The sequence below is a fragment of the Fopius arisanus genome, unplaced genomic scaffold (genome assembly GCF_000806365.1).
Source record: "Fopius arisanus strain USDA-PBARC FA_bdor unplaced genomic scaffold, ASM80636v1 scaffold00055, whole genome shotgun sequence".
Lineage (NCBI taxonomy): Eukaryota > Metazoa > Arthropoda > Insecta > Hymenoptera > Braconidae > Fopius > Fopius arisanus.
In genome coordinates this window covers 271,096-288,481 of record NW_011887794.1, presented here as the reverse complement: position 1 = coordinate 288,481, position 17,386 = coordinate 271,096, and the positions used below count along the sequence as shown (strand labels likewise).

Here is a 17,386-nt window from a genome sequence, read left to right as displayed (position 1 = left end):
ATCTGAAAAAAAATTTTTATGATTGAGCCCTCAATGATATATTTTACAGTAAACTGCACTCATTGACTGGTTTTCTTCAATTTTCTCACATAGAAATGGAATTATCGAGTAACCTAGTATCACAATATACGAGTTATTTGTTTGAAAAATGTTTTTTTTTTCTTTAAATTCATGAACGGAATGGCACAGCATGGACGTGTCCACTTTATTATTTCATGCAAAAATATGGAATTTCATAACGTTTCTCATCTAGTCACATTTTATTTCAGTTTATACATATTAATTAAATCCCTACTCATCTAATAATTGATCACGTGTCACGTAAACATAAAAAAAAATCACATCTAATTCTTCAGAACCATAAAAAAAGGTGTGGCCAAATTTTACTTTCAAAAGTTGAGAAAAAAAAAATTCATCCTAAATTTCATCTCTCATTACTTTAAAAATTCGTTATTTTACACTAGCTAATTCTCCTCATCCCTACAAAATTCTAAGAACATCTCCACTCCTTTCTCCCTAATTTCTCGAATGACCTTTTCAATTGGAAAACCTAGAAAAAAATCGTTCGTACTCTACCTCTCGAATAAAAAAAAAATCCATTCCTTCAATTACATTATTCGACTAAAAAAAATCATTTCACAGCACGTTGAACTCTATAACGTGATATCTATGCCTTAGCGATCTAGAAAACAAGCTGATCCTCTGGAAAAAAAAAAAGTAATGAGAGTAGCTGAGCTACTCCACGTGCTGTCTCTCGTTACAATTTCAAGTGTATCAATGATTTTACTTCTCGTAACTCGAGTTTATCAGCATGACAACAATGCTGAAGGCTTGAACAAAAAAAAATTTCACAACTGTGTAGCATTGGGTACCATTTTATCGAAATATTGTTATTTTAAACGGTAAAATTGCAGGACATGCCCCAAAATTTTTCTCAATGTTTTATCGAAACGTAGCCTTTTATGTTTTTTTAATGTCAACCCTCCCATCCCTCCCTCCCTCCCACCCACCCATCCCACCCCATTATCTCGGCCTTAATTGTTGTTAATTAGTTGATGTTTGACTCGATCCAATAAATCACTTTATTACAAATTGAAGTCTCACCCCCTTTTTTAAATCATTCTCAATGTTTTATCTCACCCTGATTCCAACTTTAGCCACATCTGTAGCTGGCATTCCACGAATTTGCCCCCAATCCCCTCCCCCCTTTCCCCTTTGGGCTGGACACTGGATTCACCGGTGGCCATGACGTATTTTGACACTCAACGACGAACTCGTTACGTCGATTATTTTGATGAGATGAGGCCGTGGTTTCACCCACCCACCCTGTCCACCCATTTTCTATATTCCCCGCCCATCCCCGATCGGCCTTCCCCATTAAGTGGCCGTCTGAAAAATATTAATCACTCGTTAATTACATTTATTTAAAAAACCATTACAATTCCATCGAATTTTTTTTTTAAATCCAATGGAATTGGATCTCGCAATTTGAGCATGATAATTAATTACTTACTATAATCAGGCGGGGTCCTTCAGACTCCGTACATATTGTGAAGTCGTTCGCCCAGTGGTGGTGGAAATTGATCGGAGAATCGTTTCCAATTGTCAGCTCCCACTTGGTTCTTAAAACCATGGAGAATCTAAAAAAAAAAATAGGACGAGGATTTTATATGATTATTTCATATCATTGTAATTTGCAATTATTTAATAATTACCTTCTGAAACATGTCTTTCAAATCGTCACGTGGAGTTACCCAAGAAGCAACCGCATCACAGAAGAAGACAAAATCAGGCACCACACCAGCTGGATTGACATTGATCATCTGACACATGCCCCTGAATGCCGAATCTTTCTCCTCATTGTCACGAATATTTCTCAGCGATATGCACCTATCAATAAAAAATGTTTCGCCAGTAAAAAATAATGATCTAATCTCAATATCAATATAAATATCAAATTGAAGAAGAAGCTATTGCTCGAGTTATATCCAACAAAATTTGTTAGTCACGTTTTAGGGAAACTGTAGCCTTCGTCTGACTATCGAATCCAACAGTAATGAGAGAAATATTTATTAAAAAAAAAGTAACAATGAGGAATATTTGATGGAGAGCAATGAGACGAGGATTTTTATTTCACTCTCGAAAGAGGGGAAACGCCCATTTTTCGCTGAATATCTGAAAAATTGAGATATTCGTTTAAAAAATTACGCCATTTATTTATTAAATTGCAGTCATTCCACTCCGATGTTATCATTTCCCTTTTTTCGTTAATGAAATTGTAAAATGACAGATGATTATGAAGCATTCATGTTTTCCACCTTTTAAGACCAAATTATGTTAATCAAATAATTTTGAATAAATATTCTGTTAATAAATTCCACTAAAACCAATTGAAACGAATAGAACAACTCAACTTAACGACTTGGAGATCATAAGAGCAGGTAAAGATTAAAATGATCAATTATTCCTGCAGATTGAAATACTCCAAGCCTTCGATAATTCACGTACGAAAAAATATTCATAAAAAAATTCAAAACCCCAATTCCATCTAATTGAAACGAAAAAATTCAGTTCATTTTTGCCATTTTTTCCCTTCAAATCCAAAAGTATCAGCAAAAAAATATTGACAAAAATGAAATGAATTTTTGTCCAGAGAGCAGTGAATTTCCAGATGATATTTTTCCCCACGTCCGAATGAATAAATAATTGTAATGATAAAAGGTGCTAATAATAAAATAGAAATATAATTAATAGAATATAATAATAAAGAAATTTACACACCACTGTCGGACAAACTGCTGTAACATGGGGGCGACGTCTTGGGGACACACATAACCTAGGCGACCGATCGTAATCGCTATTTGCGGTTTTTTTCAGTTTTTCAGTAAGGTAGACAAGTGAAGTGAAGTGTAGTGAAGTGACCGGAAACACAAACAATAAGACAAACTGATAGCGAACCAACAATCAACTCAGGTAAATACAATATGCTTATAATAAATGTTAAATTAAAAAAATTATAACAGATTCATCTCCTCACTTCAATCATTTATGTTCTGTTCTGATTAGTTATTGAAAATAATTAGACAATGTGAAGAAATACAGATGAAACGCATTGGGATACCGACATTTACGCAAATACTGTGCTATCGTAGCTGCTGAAAATTAAATCAGAAGTTAAGGAGCAGCGTGCGAGCCTATAATAAATATTTAGGCAATCCAAGTAAATTTTCAGTTATTCAATGAATTTTTACACCTTCAATCATCACAGAGATTAATTACTTGGATATCCTTAATCGCACTGCAGTTTTTCTTTTATTTTCTGTATTTTTCAGTGTAACTGAAACTGGAACTTCAAATTAAACGTTTTGAAATAAAAAAAAAATAATCAACTCATTTTTTAATATCTACGACCCCACATCTGTTGAAATGCTGTGTAAATAAAATTAATACATATTCCACTGGAAATTAAACGAAAGTACATGGGTAGTTCAGTCAGGGTGAACAGCGAGTGTATGACACAATGAAATAATAATTTTAATCATTGATATATATTTGGGACTCACCGGTGTTCTCCAGGAGGGTTTTTGGTGTGTTGGGACGATTTATTATGTCGATTAGCTGAGTTATTATCAGAGGAATATACGAGCTCGTGTTTTGCCCTGAAAATATAATAAATTCATTGAATTAGTGGGTGAATGAGGAATCCAGAGAATCCAATGACAAAAAGATGAATCTCATTGTTCGCTCGGGGCTTGATCCCATTCATCTGATGAGTTTATTGATTGGAATTGAGAAAGTGACATCACAAAAAAAATTGACCGCAATAACTGAACCTATTTATATAATTGAGAATCTGTCGTAATCGCCAAATGACATTTACTGATTGAGTTTATAAAGTTCATCCCAGTGGAATGACAATCTCTTTATTTAAGTCCACGACTTCAACACTGAATTATTAAATTCCATAAATACGATTGAATTCCCAACAATTTCAAAACTAAAATGAATTACTGAAACACAGAATAATTAATTAAATAAAAAAATGAAAAACACTCACCTAATTTAATAGAAATTTCACCAATAGCCCAGGAGGCGTTGTTGCACACAGAAATGAAGGATGGATTAAGATTCTGTCCCAATATCGGCATAAACTCAGCTGCAGCATGAGAAAAAAAAATCCGATAAAATAACGGAGATTATCAGTTATGAACTGGAAATAACTGATAAAAGATGATTGAGATAAATGGAAAACTTCTTACGTATACATGTAACAACGTGTTGGAAACAAGCCTTGGTGAGATCCCCCAGCAAAGCAAAGCTGCTCTGTCTGACCTCAGGTGTTGGATCCTGCATGCACTGATACAACAACTGCATGACATTACTATTCACAACCAATCTCTCGATATGTCCATCGAGTCCCTCAGCAAGTCCACTCAAAAGATCGAGTGCCACAATCATAAAATCCTTATCAGGTGCCTCAAATTGATCTGGACTCTGGGTATTGGCGATGTGTTGATTGAGTGTTTGTTCAACCAGTGACACACATCTCCTGTAGACAGGCTCGCAATAGGGTAGAAATCCAGATTGAAGTGCAGTGGCAACTGAGGACAAACACTCGAGGAGAGGAAAGAGATCCTTGTCCTCATCCTTCAAGACATTCCACTTATTGATCAACGGTGGCATCAAGATGTTTATATAATCAGGTTTATTGAGATGATGACCCACAGATTCAGCGAGTGTACCAATGGCATCGTAAAGAATCAGGAGATTTTTGTGCTGATACTTTCCAAAAGCAAAGACCAGTGTCTCCAGGATGAAGCCAAGATAGGGAACGAGTTCAGTGCATGCTTCTTCCTCCAGAGTGGCAAATGCAGAGCAAGCAGCTTCCTGGACCCTCTTATTGCCATCGAGAACTCGTTTTAAGAGTTCAGTCATCAGTGGTTTGAGGTATGTGTCGTGTGGCTGGGCACAGACCCAGTGGGAATATCTGCTGAGGGTCCAACAAGTTATCGCCCTGACAAGTGCTTTCTTGTCACTGAGACATCCAATGAGATAAGGAATGAGTTCAGACAGATGTGGAATCATTCCATCCATGCAGCCCTCGGCAATGGCACCTAGTGCCAATATTCCAGACTCCTTGACCTCCCAATCCTGATGGAATAACGTCTCCTTGAGTATTGGTACCAACACTGGAAGCAAATCCTCCCTGAAGACACCAGCCAATACATCGAGTGCAGCGGCTGAGCATTTTCTCAAGTTCCAATCACTCAAGGAAGAGTCATCATCACCGCCATCTTCAGCGTCAGCATCGTCATCGCAGCCTCCATTCTCCTCAGAATGCTTGGTCGATGGATGAAGTGCATGATGTGTCTTGGATTTGTGAAATCTTGGTCTAATGTCCTCCTCCCTGTCAGGAATCATTTCGTCCTCCTCCACATCACCCTTCAGAAGAATAATATCAATCTCTGAGTACTTCATACCACTAACGAGGATAGGAATGAGTCGTGGAAGGTGGGGAGCAAGTGCCTCATTGCAAATCTCCTGCTCAGCAAGAGACAGCCAAAATTCACATGCCTCCAGTGCAACTCCTGCATCACAATCTTGAGTCCTCAGGAGCATGTACTCGATGATATTTTGCATGTGCGGTATCAGTCTGTCAATTCGTACCTCCAGGAGCATCACCAGTGCTCGGCAGACGTTTTTACGGACCTCTGAGTCGTCGTCGTTGGCTAAATGGAAGAGATTCTCGAGGAAACCGTCGATGTGAATCATCAGGGCTTGGGTTCGACTGATTATGAATTGATTGACACATGCTATTGCGTGCGAACGAATTTTTGGACTTGTGTGTCTGAAGAACTGGAGGAATTTTGGGATCAGGACGTTCAGGGGACGATTTAGGGCGTCTGAGTCCAGGAGTTCGGCTGAGTCCTCGCAGATTTTTTGGAGTGCTCCAAATGCTCCCTCGCAGACATTGTAGTCTTGTGAGTCCAGCATCTGGCAGAGAGCTGGGAGGAGCTCTGGCCATGTTGTCAGCTCGCCTTTTGAGGCGATTGTTGTTATGAGAATGCCCACCGTTGCTCGAATCATTGGGGACGGATCGCCCACTGCTAGGAGGCATTCTTGCTTTATAAATGTTGTTACTTCTGGAACGAACTTCTGATAGTGCGCTCGAACGTTGTTCTTCAGGATCAGACCGCTTAAGGATCTTGTTGGCACATCTGAAAAAAAATTCAAACATCGTGACCATTTTTTATGGAATCTTGTAGAATAATTCACGAGATGAGGACGATTGACTTGAATTTTTAAAAGAAAAGAGACGATTATTTTTATTTTCTGAAATGTTCGTCAGTGATATTTTAGGCTAGATAAATAATAAATTTACCTTCAGACGTGAGTTTCGTCAGCACAAAGATGAGATAATTATTAAAATCCGGGAATTTGTTCAACTCCTCCAATTTCTACACAAATCTTTGTTAAGAAAAATATCACTACAATTAATTCCATCCGAGAGCAGGTAGTCTTTACAACGAGAGGTTATAAACCCGTCCTTTCGCGATCCCAAGAAATCACTCAACAAACCCTAACCTGTCCGTCTCACATTCTACTGTAATTTTTCCATTACAATCTTATTTTCCATCGATTAGAAACTCAACCACAGGCCAAACCAATCAATACCTCCAATTCCATCTTCCGAGGTTAAAACTCCACGAAAGAAAAAAACCTCAAGAAATCGTCTGTAACCCCGAGAAAATTCCACTTTATCCACAATTTTTTCATAATCTCCATTTTCTAAATTCCCTCACTTTCAAAAATGAAGGAATACTTCGCTATTCAAAAATTCCGAAAATTTCGTCCATACAGAGTCCAACAAAAAATTAATTCCCAAAACCTCAAATTTTCCCATCCGAAATAAATAAATTTTCTCAAATAAAATTTCAATTCTCCCCGGAAAAAAATGATGTGCCAAATAAATTTCCCACCAGCGAAAAAATCCAGATTTCAATTGCCGACATCTCCCCAGAATAACCACTGCCAACAAAATTAACTCCAAAATTAATTTAGCAACAGCAATTATTCCCTCAGTGCAATAAAGCCCCGGGTGTAGACCAAAAAATCACCGGATCCGTCGTGAATACCTCACGACAGGTGAGTAATTTCGTAGAAAAAGAAAAAAATGAATTACCACCCGGCAAATATCCACATCCTTAATGAAAAAAAATTTGTCAATAAAAGCACGCCCTTGGCCGCTCATCGACCTGTCGTGCAAAATAGCTTCAAGACATACCTCATTTGCTCCATTGAAATGAGTGATTAATTAATAATAAAAAAGGATACTTGTTGTACAGCTCTCTGAGTTGCTGTGTCCGGACTTTGTGATTCCTGGAGAAGTGTTAGAATTTGTCTGAGTCCTTCCTCCTGCGGTTGCCACGCCATTTTCATCGTGTTTTTCAATAGCACCACTGAACAGATCTCAGTCCTCACCGGAAATTCCCCACGTCTGCCCCCACCATCGCACCACGCCAGCATCGATAATTCAATTTTTTTTTTCAAATATTTTCCCCGTCAATTTTACCTAGATTCTTTGGTGATCAATTTTTTTGAGAGCAATTGGACTTTTCGAGGGGATCAAGAAGAAATTAGGAATTGTTTGAGAAAATTCTGAGGGTTTTGTGGCATTAATGGGACGACATTTGAATTACGTTGTACTCGGGCACGGAGAGCACTTCCGGTTGCTTCTGGATTTTCGGGATGCGCACGAAAAATCGTTTGTTTGAATCGAAAACGAAGAAATTTCATTATTTCTTCAAATTTGTTATGAATATTCATAATTTATTGAATTGTAATCACTCAATTTTGAGGTTTATATCGATATGAATTATTTTTTTGATAGGAAATTATCTGAAATAATAAATTCTGATAATTACAAATACCTCCACTTTTATTATTTAAAACCACATTTTCAAATTTACAATTACCTTCATTAGCAAAGAGTATTATGGAGTCAATTATAAAATCTAGTCATTAAAACGATTAAGTCAATCGGTGAATGAAAAATAGAGTAAAAATATATAAATCATTGTGTCATAATTGGTGTTGATAAACAGCTTTGGCTCTCCATATTTGAATAGCATTTTCGGCGGACGCGGCAAGTACCTCGTTCAAATAATGCATCTGCCGAGAATAAAACAAATTAATTAACAGATTAATTAAAAGCTAAAGAATTTATTTATGAACTTATTAGGAAGAGAAATTTTTGTTTGAGACATGAAAATTTGGATTATTGAATTTTTTATTGACTCAAAAAATATTTCTCTCACTATCGATGGACTTACGTTAGCTACATCCCCATGTTTGCATTCAAAATCAACAATACTCTGGGGTGGATCTGTTGCACCCCATATCCTCACAGTTTTATCAAGCGATGCAGTCATCAAACTCCCGGCAGTTGCGTGAATCGCAGTAATTCCCTTCGTGTGCTCAGTCTTGTATGATTTTAAAATATTGAAGTCATTGTTCTCCTCGAGTACGTGAATATTAGAATTGCTGTCGCCCATGTAGACGAGTCCATTGTGCATGAACATACTCATGGCAAATGAGTCCTTAGCCAGCTGGATTTTTAATAACAATTAAATCTATTCAATTATGACTATAAAATGTATAATAATAAAAATTCCAGGAGATGAGATCGGACAATCGAATTAGTTCTCACCAAAAATGTTTTCATGACAGCTCCAGCCCTGACATCCCAGACAGATACAGTTTTATCTTCACTGGCAGACACAAGGTACTTCGAGTTCATGGATATTTGAATGACTGCTGCCTGATGAGGCGAATATCGAGCCACAGATTTCTCCATTCTCGGATCGAAAATTAATACTTTTCTGCAGGACGATCCAGTCGCGAGGAGATGCAGCTCAGGGCAAGAGTTCATGCACAACAGGGCACCCTGGACATTCATCTCGTGTGATTTAATAGGAGTTAAGCTGTTGCCAGTGACATCCCAGGATCGAATAGTTTTGTCCCAGCTGGAGCTGTAAATCACATCGTCCATTGACGTTATGTTCCAGATCCAGCCTTCATGACCCAGACCTGAGCATAACTGGTCACATGGCTCCTCCCCGGGTTGAGTGAGACTCCAGCAGATCAGGAGTCTATCTCTGCCACCGGTGATGCAGGTCTGTCCATTCTACAATTTAGGTGATAATGAGAAAATTGTAATTAGAAGATTAATGAAAATGAATATATTTACATTTATTAGCAAAACTGCATCAACAGTTCCGTAATGTCCATTTTGAAGGGAAAAAGTTTCGACTAAATCTCTGTTCTTCCATAGATTTGTCTGCTTTTCAATCGTGACGCATGATAGTTTCCAGAATAATTCGTCGTCTTCATCTGAGAGATAAATAAAAAAATCAGGTGAATGTCAGGAGTGAAAATGTCAAATTAATTCAGTGAAACGTGTGTTAATTTTGTTAATTGGATTTCGAGCTGTTGATTAATGAAAGCCTCACCAGGAGGTAAGAGTGGATAACGAGCATTGGGCCATATTCGGTTGATCTTCACTTTCCAAAACGAGTCATCCTTCAGAATTTCATAAAATTGTTTACAAACAAGTCCCAAATTATGTACTAAAGTGGAGGCATCGAGGAACGAGCATATGTGGAAGAAAATCTGCAATAAAACGCATATCTCTAAAAAAAAATTATATTTATTTTTGATTTTTCAATGAAGAGTTCGATGAACTCCAACACATCAACATAATAGGCCCATATAAGGGAATTCAAATGGCGATCGTCAGCTGATGCATTTGTTTTGGTCCCAAAAAGATTCCCCTCGCTTTAAAAAATTCATGAAAAAAATCCTGGAGTCCCTGAAAAATTATAAAAATTCTCACCTCCACTGGAAGATCCAGAAGTGATATATGTGAAAATAAAAATTCCTCGGGAAAATCCTCGACTGTCGAAACTTCAGATCCAGGATTGTCCATCGCCGAGGGAAGTTGTTTTTTAAAGCTATCTCTGCGCTTCTCATTCGAAAAAACTAGAACACTATTTATTTAACTTTAAAGAACTAATCTAGAACATTTTTATGGGGTTTTGGTTGTATTCCCATGAATAAATTCAGTTTTATTTGAATTATTATTGAGGTTAACGTTTGTAAGACGAAATTCACAGCTGTGGACTGCCAGATTTCTCGAATTCCGGAGATAGCCGATGTTCCACGATGCTTCAACGAATCTAATTTTAAATCGAAGAATTTTCTCAAGGCAGATACAAATTTTAACAAATAATTACAATTTTTTATTTATAAAATTTCCTAAAACAACAACATACGCCAGTTTTTCAAGATTGCGCCGATACAATTTCAATTGTCTACTTACAAATTCATTCGGTGATTAAAATGAAAAAAAATGTACATCCATCACAAATTAGATCTCTCGTTGCCACTGATTTTTCAAAAAACAATCATTTCTAAAAATCACAAAAAAATGCTGTGGTATCGAAGATATTTACCACATAATCTTGACTCATTTATCCGTCACTCCTTGAATTCTGAACTTCTCCTGGCAGTACCCCCAAAAATCACCACTTCGACGATAAAATGAATTTCTAATGCTTAATCAACGCGTCACAGGGTGAATAGGACTTGAAAACACCAGCATAATTAACCAATCCAAAAGTCATAACAGCTCCAACAAGTGATCCAACTTGAGTGGCGACTCCAATGTAATAGAGTCCCCTTCCAGGATCAGGCCTGAAGATGGTGGTAATGGCCATCTTGACGAATCCAATGAGTCCATTGACGAGTATCCAGAGGATAACAATCAAGTACTCTCCACTCCAGGATTTCTGCAAAGGTGGTGAAGGGGATTGCAGAGCAACATACAGCACCATCGACGAGAGAATTAAAATGCCTCCAGTGAGAATGGTGAGGGTCTTGAGAGACAGGGGTTTCCTCTGAATGAAGCCAATGGCCATCGATAACGGAGTGGCCATCGAGGCCAGAGTGACAGTCAAATGATACGCAACATTTCCATAAGGCAGACAAGAGTACGACTGAATTCCAGGGAGTGTTGCATGCCCCAGAAAGCATAAAACTGCCATAATGGTCAGGAGATAGCAGTAAGTCCTCCTGGACATTGCCCACCCAGCAGTTGTCTTGTAGCTTGGAGGTGCATTGGTATCCGTTGGCAGTGTCTCTGTACTTCCTGGAGGTTTTACAATTTCACCACGCGCCACTGGAAGCCTGTTGAGACCAATGAAGGACACCAGACTAATTGCCAGCATCGTTCCCACGAAGACGAAGAACAACTCGAGGGACAGTCTTGGCTCTGGGTAGAATGGCTCGAATGTGTGGTGTGGGGAGTCCTTTTGCGTTGTGTTTCGACACTCTGGATTGCCACCCACTCCTTGGATCAGGGCTACTGCACTTGGGATAAAACCACTCAGACCTTCGCCCACTAAGTAAGAAACTAAATAGATCTCTCGGTAATTTCGCATGTAAGGCATGAATAGGACTGACGATGTGCAGCCTACCACTGCTGTCAGGAACATCAGGCACAGGAGAGCTGTCGAGTGCTCTGAGTTGAAGATTATTGTTGTCTCTTTGTATGTCAGGGACATCAGGTAAATTGCAACTGTTGCTGTACCCAGGAGACCGTAAATTATGTAGTTGTCTCGGGTCCAGGATGAGAATCTGGAACTACAAACAAAAATATCATTTATTTATCAAATAATTCTCGTTGAATCGAAAACAAATGTTTGTTTGTTTCGATTGTTTATTGAAGTCAATATTTTTGTCACTGAAAAAGATAAATCTCCTCGGATTTCAGAGATAAGGCCTGGATTAATCTATTAAATCAACGACAAGGCCATCGTGAGAGATATAACTCATACAAATGACTCAATTAGTTTTACATCATTTGGTTTTTAATGACTTTTATCAGATAAGTCGAAAAACGCGTATCTGAATTTTCAATTGTCTATTTAAAATGTCGAAAAATTAATCGATTGATTCAGCTGATGTTCAAGTGAGAGAAGAACCAATTGAGCCAATTAATCAAGAAAAAGGCATCGACTTTTATTGAGATCAAATTCCATTCGCAAAGGCTATGCGATATCCGTATTAAATTCTTCGATAATTCCTTGAATTTATCGATTATACCGTTATTTAAAAAACAATTTACGTAATAAAATAAAAAATTCAGGTTGCAATAATTTTTTTTTTCATAAAATTGAGAATTTTTGCACTGGAGCTGATATGATAATTTTTGAAGGGTTTGAAGATGATTGATAATAATGTGGGAAGAATGAATAATTTATTTCAGTGTGAGGAAAATTCAGAAGTTTGAGTGATGGAGTTTAACATGAATATTGATGGAGGAACTAATGTACGATTTTCTTACTTGATGAACACTGTGTAGAGGATAGGACCCAGATTAGCCACTTGTACCAGCATCACCATGTGAGCAGGTAAACTCCATTTTTCAGGTGCTGTATTAACTAATAATGGCAGTTGTACATAAATACCATTGACACCGATCCAGGCGCCAATTCCAAACATCACTGCCAGCAAATCCACCAGCAATTTTCGATTGCTGAGACGTTGAACTAGTATATTACTCATCTTTACTTCAAGACGATCGTCTTCCTCCAGAAAATTAATAATCCTAATTAACTACAGCATCCAGATCAATCCTCAGACATCGAGGAATCAAATAAAATAAATTATAAATATTTTTTCTCGACTCAAGTCCATCAGAGTCACCAACAGTCTCCAACAGTCTCCAACAATCTCCAATGGAACTCTTGATAGTCTAACCTCCAATAATTGAATTTTCAATTAATTGCTGAGGTTGTTAGTTTGCATGAATTGTTGCAACTGTCATGTCACGTTTTGGGAATGTTTTTCTGTCTGTTATAATTATTTTTGATGATTTAAGGATTTTTCTGGAAGTTACATCAGCACTTTGAAGTCACGAGTTGAAAGGATTTTATCACTGCATCACTGTTTTTTATTTTGTTTAATTGTTGATTTAAGTACTTGGGTGGAGGGATTTTTTGGGGGTTGTTTTGAGGGGGAGTTTGCCAATTTATTTTTTGGAGCCGAAATTACCGAATTTTAGGACATTGTTGAGGTATTTGCTGGCAGCGATTGATTTTATCAGTTCGACGTACTGTCGGTAACAAGTCGACTGCTGTTTTTTTCCAGGGAATTTATACCCAGAGGGTACACGGGTACAGTCTTGAAAAATAATTAGTCAAATGACACCACGACAATACCCGATTACGACTAATTACAATTTTTTTTACATAATTTGAAACAATTTTTATCGGGAAAAAATGAATCTACTTCTTTGAACTTTTTCGATTCACCAGAGAACGAGTTAACAATTTATTATAAAATTCCCCGAAATTTTCGTTGATAAATAAATCTCTAGATCTCCGGGGATTGTTCTTATCAAAAGCCATGGATAAGAAATAGTATTTGCTTTTACAGAAATTTATAAAACAATGAAACAATTGTTTGTCTCTTGAATTGTTTGGATTTTCTGAGTAACTCTGGAGGAAAATCTGAAGGAGAAATTTTCAGGGCTTAGGGAAATGGAAAATAATTGAAACTTTCTCTTTGAATATAGCAAGAACTTTATAAAAGACGAGGCAGACTCACAGATGGTTTAATAGTTACATATCATAGTACATTTTCTGTGTTCAAAGAAATTTGCGTCGTGTACTTTCCACTTTTCCTTCGTGTACAGTAATTATTACAATTATAATTTTGTGTTGCCATAGAGAAATACATCAATGACCTTGGATTTCTGTTTCCTCCCTCCATTATCCTCATCAAGATAGTTTCCGCAAATTAACAATTAATCAACGGATAAATCCCTTCACCTGTCAGTAATCCCCGAGTGGATAAAACGAGTTGTAAATAAATAATTGATAATGCTATAATTTATAATCGAGTTTTCGTTGATGAATCAAGCAATAAAAAGTCGTGCTGAATTATTCAAAAATTCTCTCTTGTGTCGGCAAAGAAATTCATAAAAAATTGTCATTTGTGGGGAAAACATCTGGCAACTATCTCAACAGTTAATCCACGCTGTGAATTTTTTAATGAAATTGTGGGTAAGTAATTTATCCGCACAGCATTATTTCAGACATGTGGGGAAAGGATTGAAATAGGAGACAGACCCACATGTATATTATTTCTCCATTTATCGTATCGTAAATTTTGCTGTACTATAAATTGAGATAACGCTTAGTACGCGAAAATTTATCTCTGATAGAATCAATTTTAGTGCAGACGTTGACTTTAGAGACACTACATTATTTTTTTAATTTTTTTCACATTTAGGGTGGTTTGGCTGTCAGGGTTGGTTCCATATTTAAACAATTTTCAAAATTGTTAACACCGAAAAAAAATCATTCTTTCGATTTTATCAACCCCAAAAATGCTGTTTTATATATTCTATAAATTTTGACAAACAGAAACATCAAATAAACTTTGCACAATTCAAAGATTGACTTTAACCGTTAATTACTCATTTATAAATATTTAGGTGAATTTTTTATTTTCGCCACACAAAATATCACCTAATGCTAGTGAATTTTATTTTATATCTTGCTTGATTTTTTTTTATACTTAACTTGCAATCAGTTCGTTATTATTGATTTTCTTTACGTTAGCGAGCATGACATGCTTGAATAAATTCACAAATACGCGCAATTGCGAGCGACTAATCATGAAAAATGTTGAATAATGATGATAAATAAATAACAATAATGAGACAATTTTTAAAATACATTTTTCGTCATTTTTCGGTTGGACGCTCAGTGTACAATTGACAAATGCCTCTGTTTTCAGAAAGAGACAGCGATAAAAACACCAATACTATAGAAAAAACACGGGGTTGTATTAATTTCATTCAAAAGCACGGCTCGCTAAATGTTTTCACTCAGTAATTTTCTTCACACCTAAAATTATTGAAGTGATGAAGTTTTTTTGTACACAAATGGAATATTTTCTTCAGAAACATTTATAAAAAATCGTATGTGATCACGCGTTAGATTATTCTTCCAATAATTTCACAACAAAAAGTCCTCTGAGTACAATAGATGCCTCCCAGAATAATAAATAAAAATTATTAATTTGAATGATGAATAAAATGTCAAATTCCCGGATTTATTGCATTCACAATAAATAAATATGTACAACTTTTAGTAAAACATTGAAACAGTGAAGATTTTGCGAAAATTCCAAATGTCTGTAATGAAATAAAATTAATGTATATACCCTGTCACAAACGTAGTAGGTACTAAGGACTCTTATATAATATTACAGTTAATATTTCAATTGACAATCGTGGTGTAATCGGCGGATGGTTCGACACAGAAACCACTCGCCATGTCCTATTTTCAGATTGAATTTTAATCCCGGACTCACTGAAAATTCGAAATTACCGACTCATTATTCATACAAAAAATATTTTTGAGTACTTCAGCATGAGTACTCGTATCATGGAGTGTATTCATCAGATTTTAATGCGATAGCAAGCGTGAAAGAGCGGTGCATTATTTTATTTACTCCCTCAACCGAAAAAACTATTGAAAAAAAAAATTCAAATTTCCCGGTAAAATGATGGATTTCATTTGGAAAATGTAATGCGCGATTGTCAGACTGCGAATTTTAGTCACATGATTCGATCCATTAATATTCCCTAACGATTACCTTATCGTTATTAAATTTACTGTTATCATCTCATAATTCCTGCAATAGTCTCGCACTTTTTCCGATAAATAGAGTCTCAATTTTTTGCGTATATTTTGTACGTCGTGCGAGTATGAAAGCAATTTCATTAATTTATTTAGATTATCCTGAAAATACCGGTAGAAATTTGGAGTTGAGTGGAATGAGGAGAGACACTGGATAAAATTGAATGAAAATATATCCGGAAAAAATGCGTATTTGTCAGTTATTACGAGAAGGATCATTTTACGGAGGCTTTCAGGACTTCTAAACTCTCATTTTACACCCGAGACCACGAAATTACGTACTTCACCGAAGTATAAAAGAAATATCGTAGTTGACTCCCAGAAGTCGTTGCTGCGGTGAAATTTTATGCCCCTTGGAGTTGAAATAACCTTTTTTATTTCCAATACCATCCCCTGAATATTTCCTAACTTCAAAAATGCCACCTCCAATAAAATACCTAAGATAATCCCTCATCAGTCCGCATTCCACTTACCTACAAAATAAATCTATCCACACACTTACACAATAACAATAAATATACTGGATTGTACAAGCAGGGAAGTGTGCGTAGTTATGTGCAATTATATATTTATCATGTCTCGATAATTCATCTCACGAGATAATCCATCATTCAAATTGTTTCATGTAAGTGACGACAGGTATTTGTCTCCAAGCGTTTGGATGCTGTCGCCGGATAATCCATTTTGATGTACCCTCAGTTCGGTGTAATTAAATGAAGCATTAATTCAACGTTAATGAACTTGTGGACCGTTGACAACATCCAGCGCTTGTCGATCAAGTGAATAATTTGGTAGGATATGTACAAAGTATACAGCTCTGCTACAACAGAGAATTCAACACGACGGCTATTTCTTCTACATTTTTTTTTTCAATTCTACATCTCATTCACTCGACTGCGTTCATTTACGAAAAGACAACCACCTCCTCATTAAAAATATATCTGATAAAACAATAAATTATTATAATGACATTATGTATAATAAATACCTATAATAATATATATACTATTATATAATAAATAATCCATATATCTCACCGATTACTCTGAAAATATATTCAAAATATAAGTTGGATCTATTCACGATATAATTCGGCAGAAAAAATATATCTCAGTTATAATTATTGGATTATACCCTTTTCCTTTTCCAGGGTTTTTTACGGATTAATGAATTTTTAATTAGTTCATCTGAAAAATCAGGTACGAAAATTTTCGATGGGCAATGCGAAATGAAAAATGAGTATTTAATTTCAATTATAATAGTTATTGTCCATCTTTATATTTTCGATTGTGAAATAAATAGTTTTCTTGCGGATCGATTCTTAACACTCGATGATAAATCTTGAATTTAAAGAAAAATGGAGAATGTCATTGCGACGTAATTGGAGAGGTTGTCTCTTCGTTGGATAATATTTTAGCTTGGTAGGTGTTTTAGGAGATAGAAATGAACGCAGACGATTTCTATTGGCTCTAATACTCGCCGTCTACTGGTATCCACTTTAACATCGACGTACTAGAATTTTTTATCTACGTAATTATATCAATCTCCAATTAAGTGGAAGAAGAGGGATAAATCGGTTAATGATTTCGTTGGGGTCCGCGTGATGACAC

General features: G+C 36.3%; 3 protein-coding genes across 3 annotated transcripts; all 3 read right to left on the bottom strand.

Annotated features, from left to right (window-relative positions):
* Positions 1 to 1,019: 1,019 nt before the first annotated feature.
* On the bottom strand, positions 1,020 to 7,730 carry Tnpo (transportin 1). The gene is made up of 9 exons (XM_011307523.1): positions 7,336 to 7,730; positions 6,383 to 6,458; positions 4,260 to 6,218; positions 4,058 to 4,156; positions 3,564 to 3,659; positions 2,782 to 2,857; positions 1,716 to 1,890; positions 1,514 to 1,640; positions 1,020 to 1,389 (listed from the first exon to the last, which is right to left on the bottom strand). The coding sequence occupies exons 1-8, from the start codon at positions 7,525 to 7,527 to the stop codon at positions 1,533 to 1,535; spliced, it is 2,781 nt and encodes a 926-aa protein (XP_011305825.1). The 5' UTR covers positions 7,528 to 7,730; the 3' UTR covers positions 1,020 to 1,389; positions 1,514 to 1,532.
* Positions 7,731 to 7,921: 191 nt separating this feature from the next.
* Positions 7,922 to 10,188, bottom strand: LOC105268187 (F-box/WD repeat-containing protein 9-like). Its single transcript, XM_011307522.1, has 6 exons — positions 9,896 to 10,188; positions 9,513 to 9,672; positions 9,251 to 9,393; positions 8,711 to 9,187; positions 8,334 to 8,609; positions 7,922 to 8,172 (listed from the first exon to the last, which is right to left on the bottom strand). Exons 1-6 carry the CDS (start codon positions 9,986 to 9,988, stop codon positions 8,083 to 8,085), a joined length of 1,239 nt encoding a protein of 412 aa, XP_011305824.1. The 5' UTR covers positions 9,989 to 10,188; the 3' UTR covers positions 7,922 to 8,082.
* A 90-nt stretch (positions 10,189 to 10,278) lies between these two features.
* Positions 10,279 to 13,199, bottom strand: Rift (Riboflavin transporter). The gene is made up of 2 exons (XM_011307521.1): positions 12,407 to 13,199; positions 10,279 to 11,703 (listed from the first exon to the last, which is right to left on the bottom strand). Exons 1-2 carry the CDS (start codon positions 12,625 to 12,627, stop codon positions 10,611 to 10,613), a joined length of 1,314 nt encoding a protein of 437 aa, XP_011305823.1. The 5' UTR covers positions 12,628 to 13,199; the 3' UTR covers positions 10,279 to 10,610.
* Between the last annotated feature and the right edge of the window lie 4,187 nt (positions 13,200 to 17,386).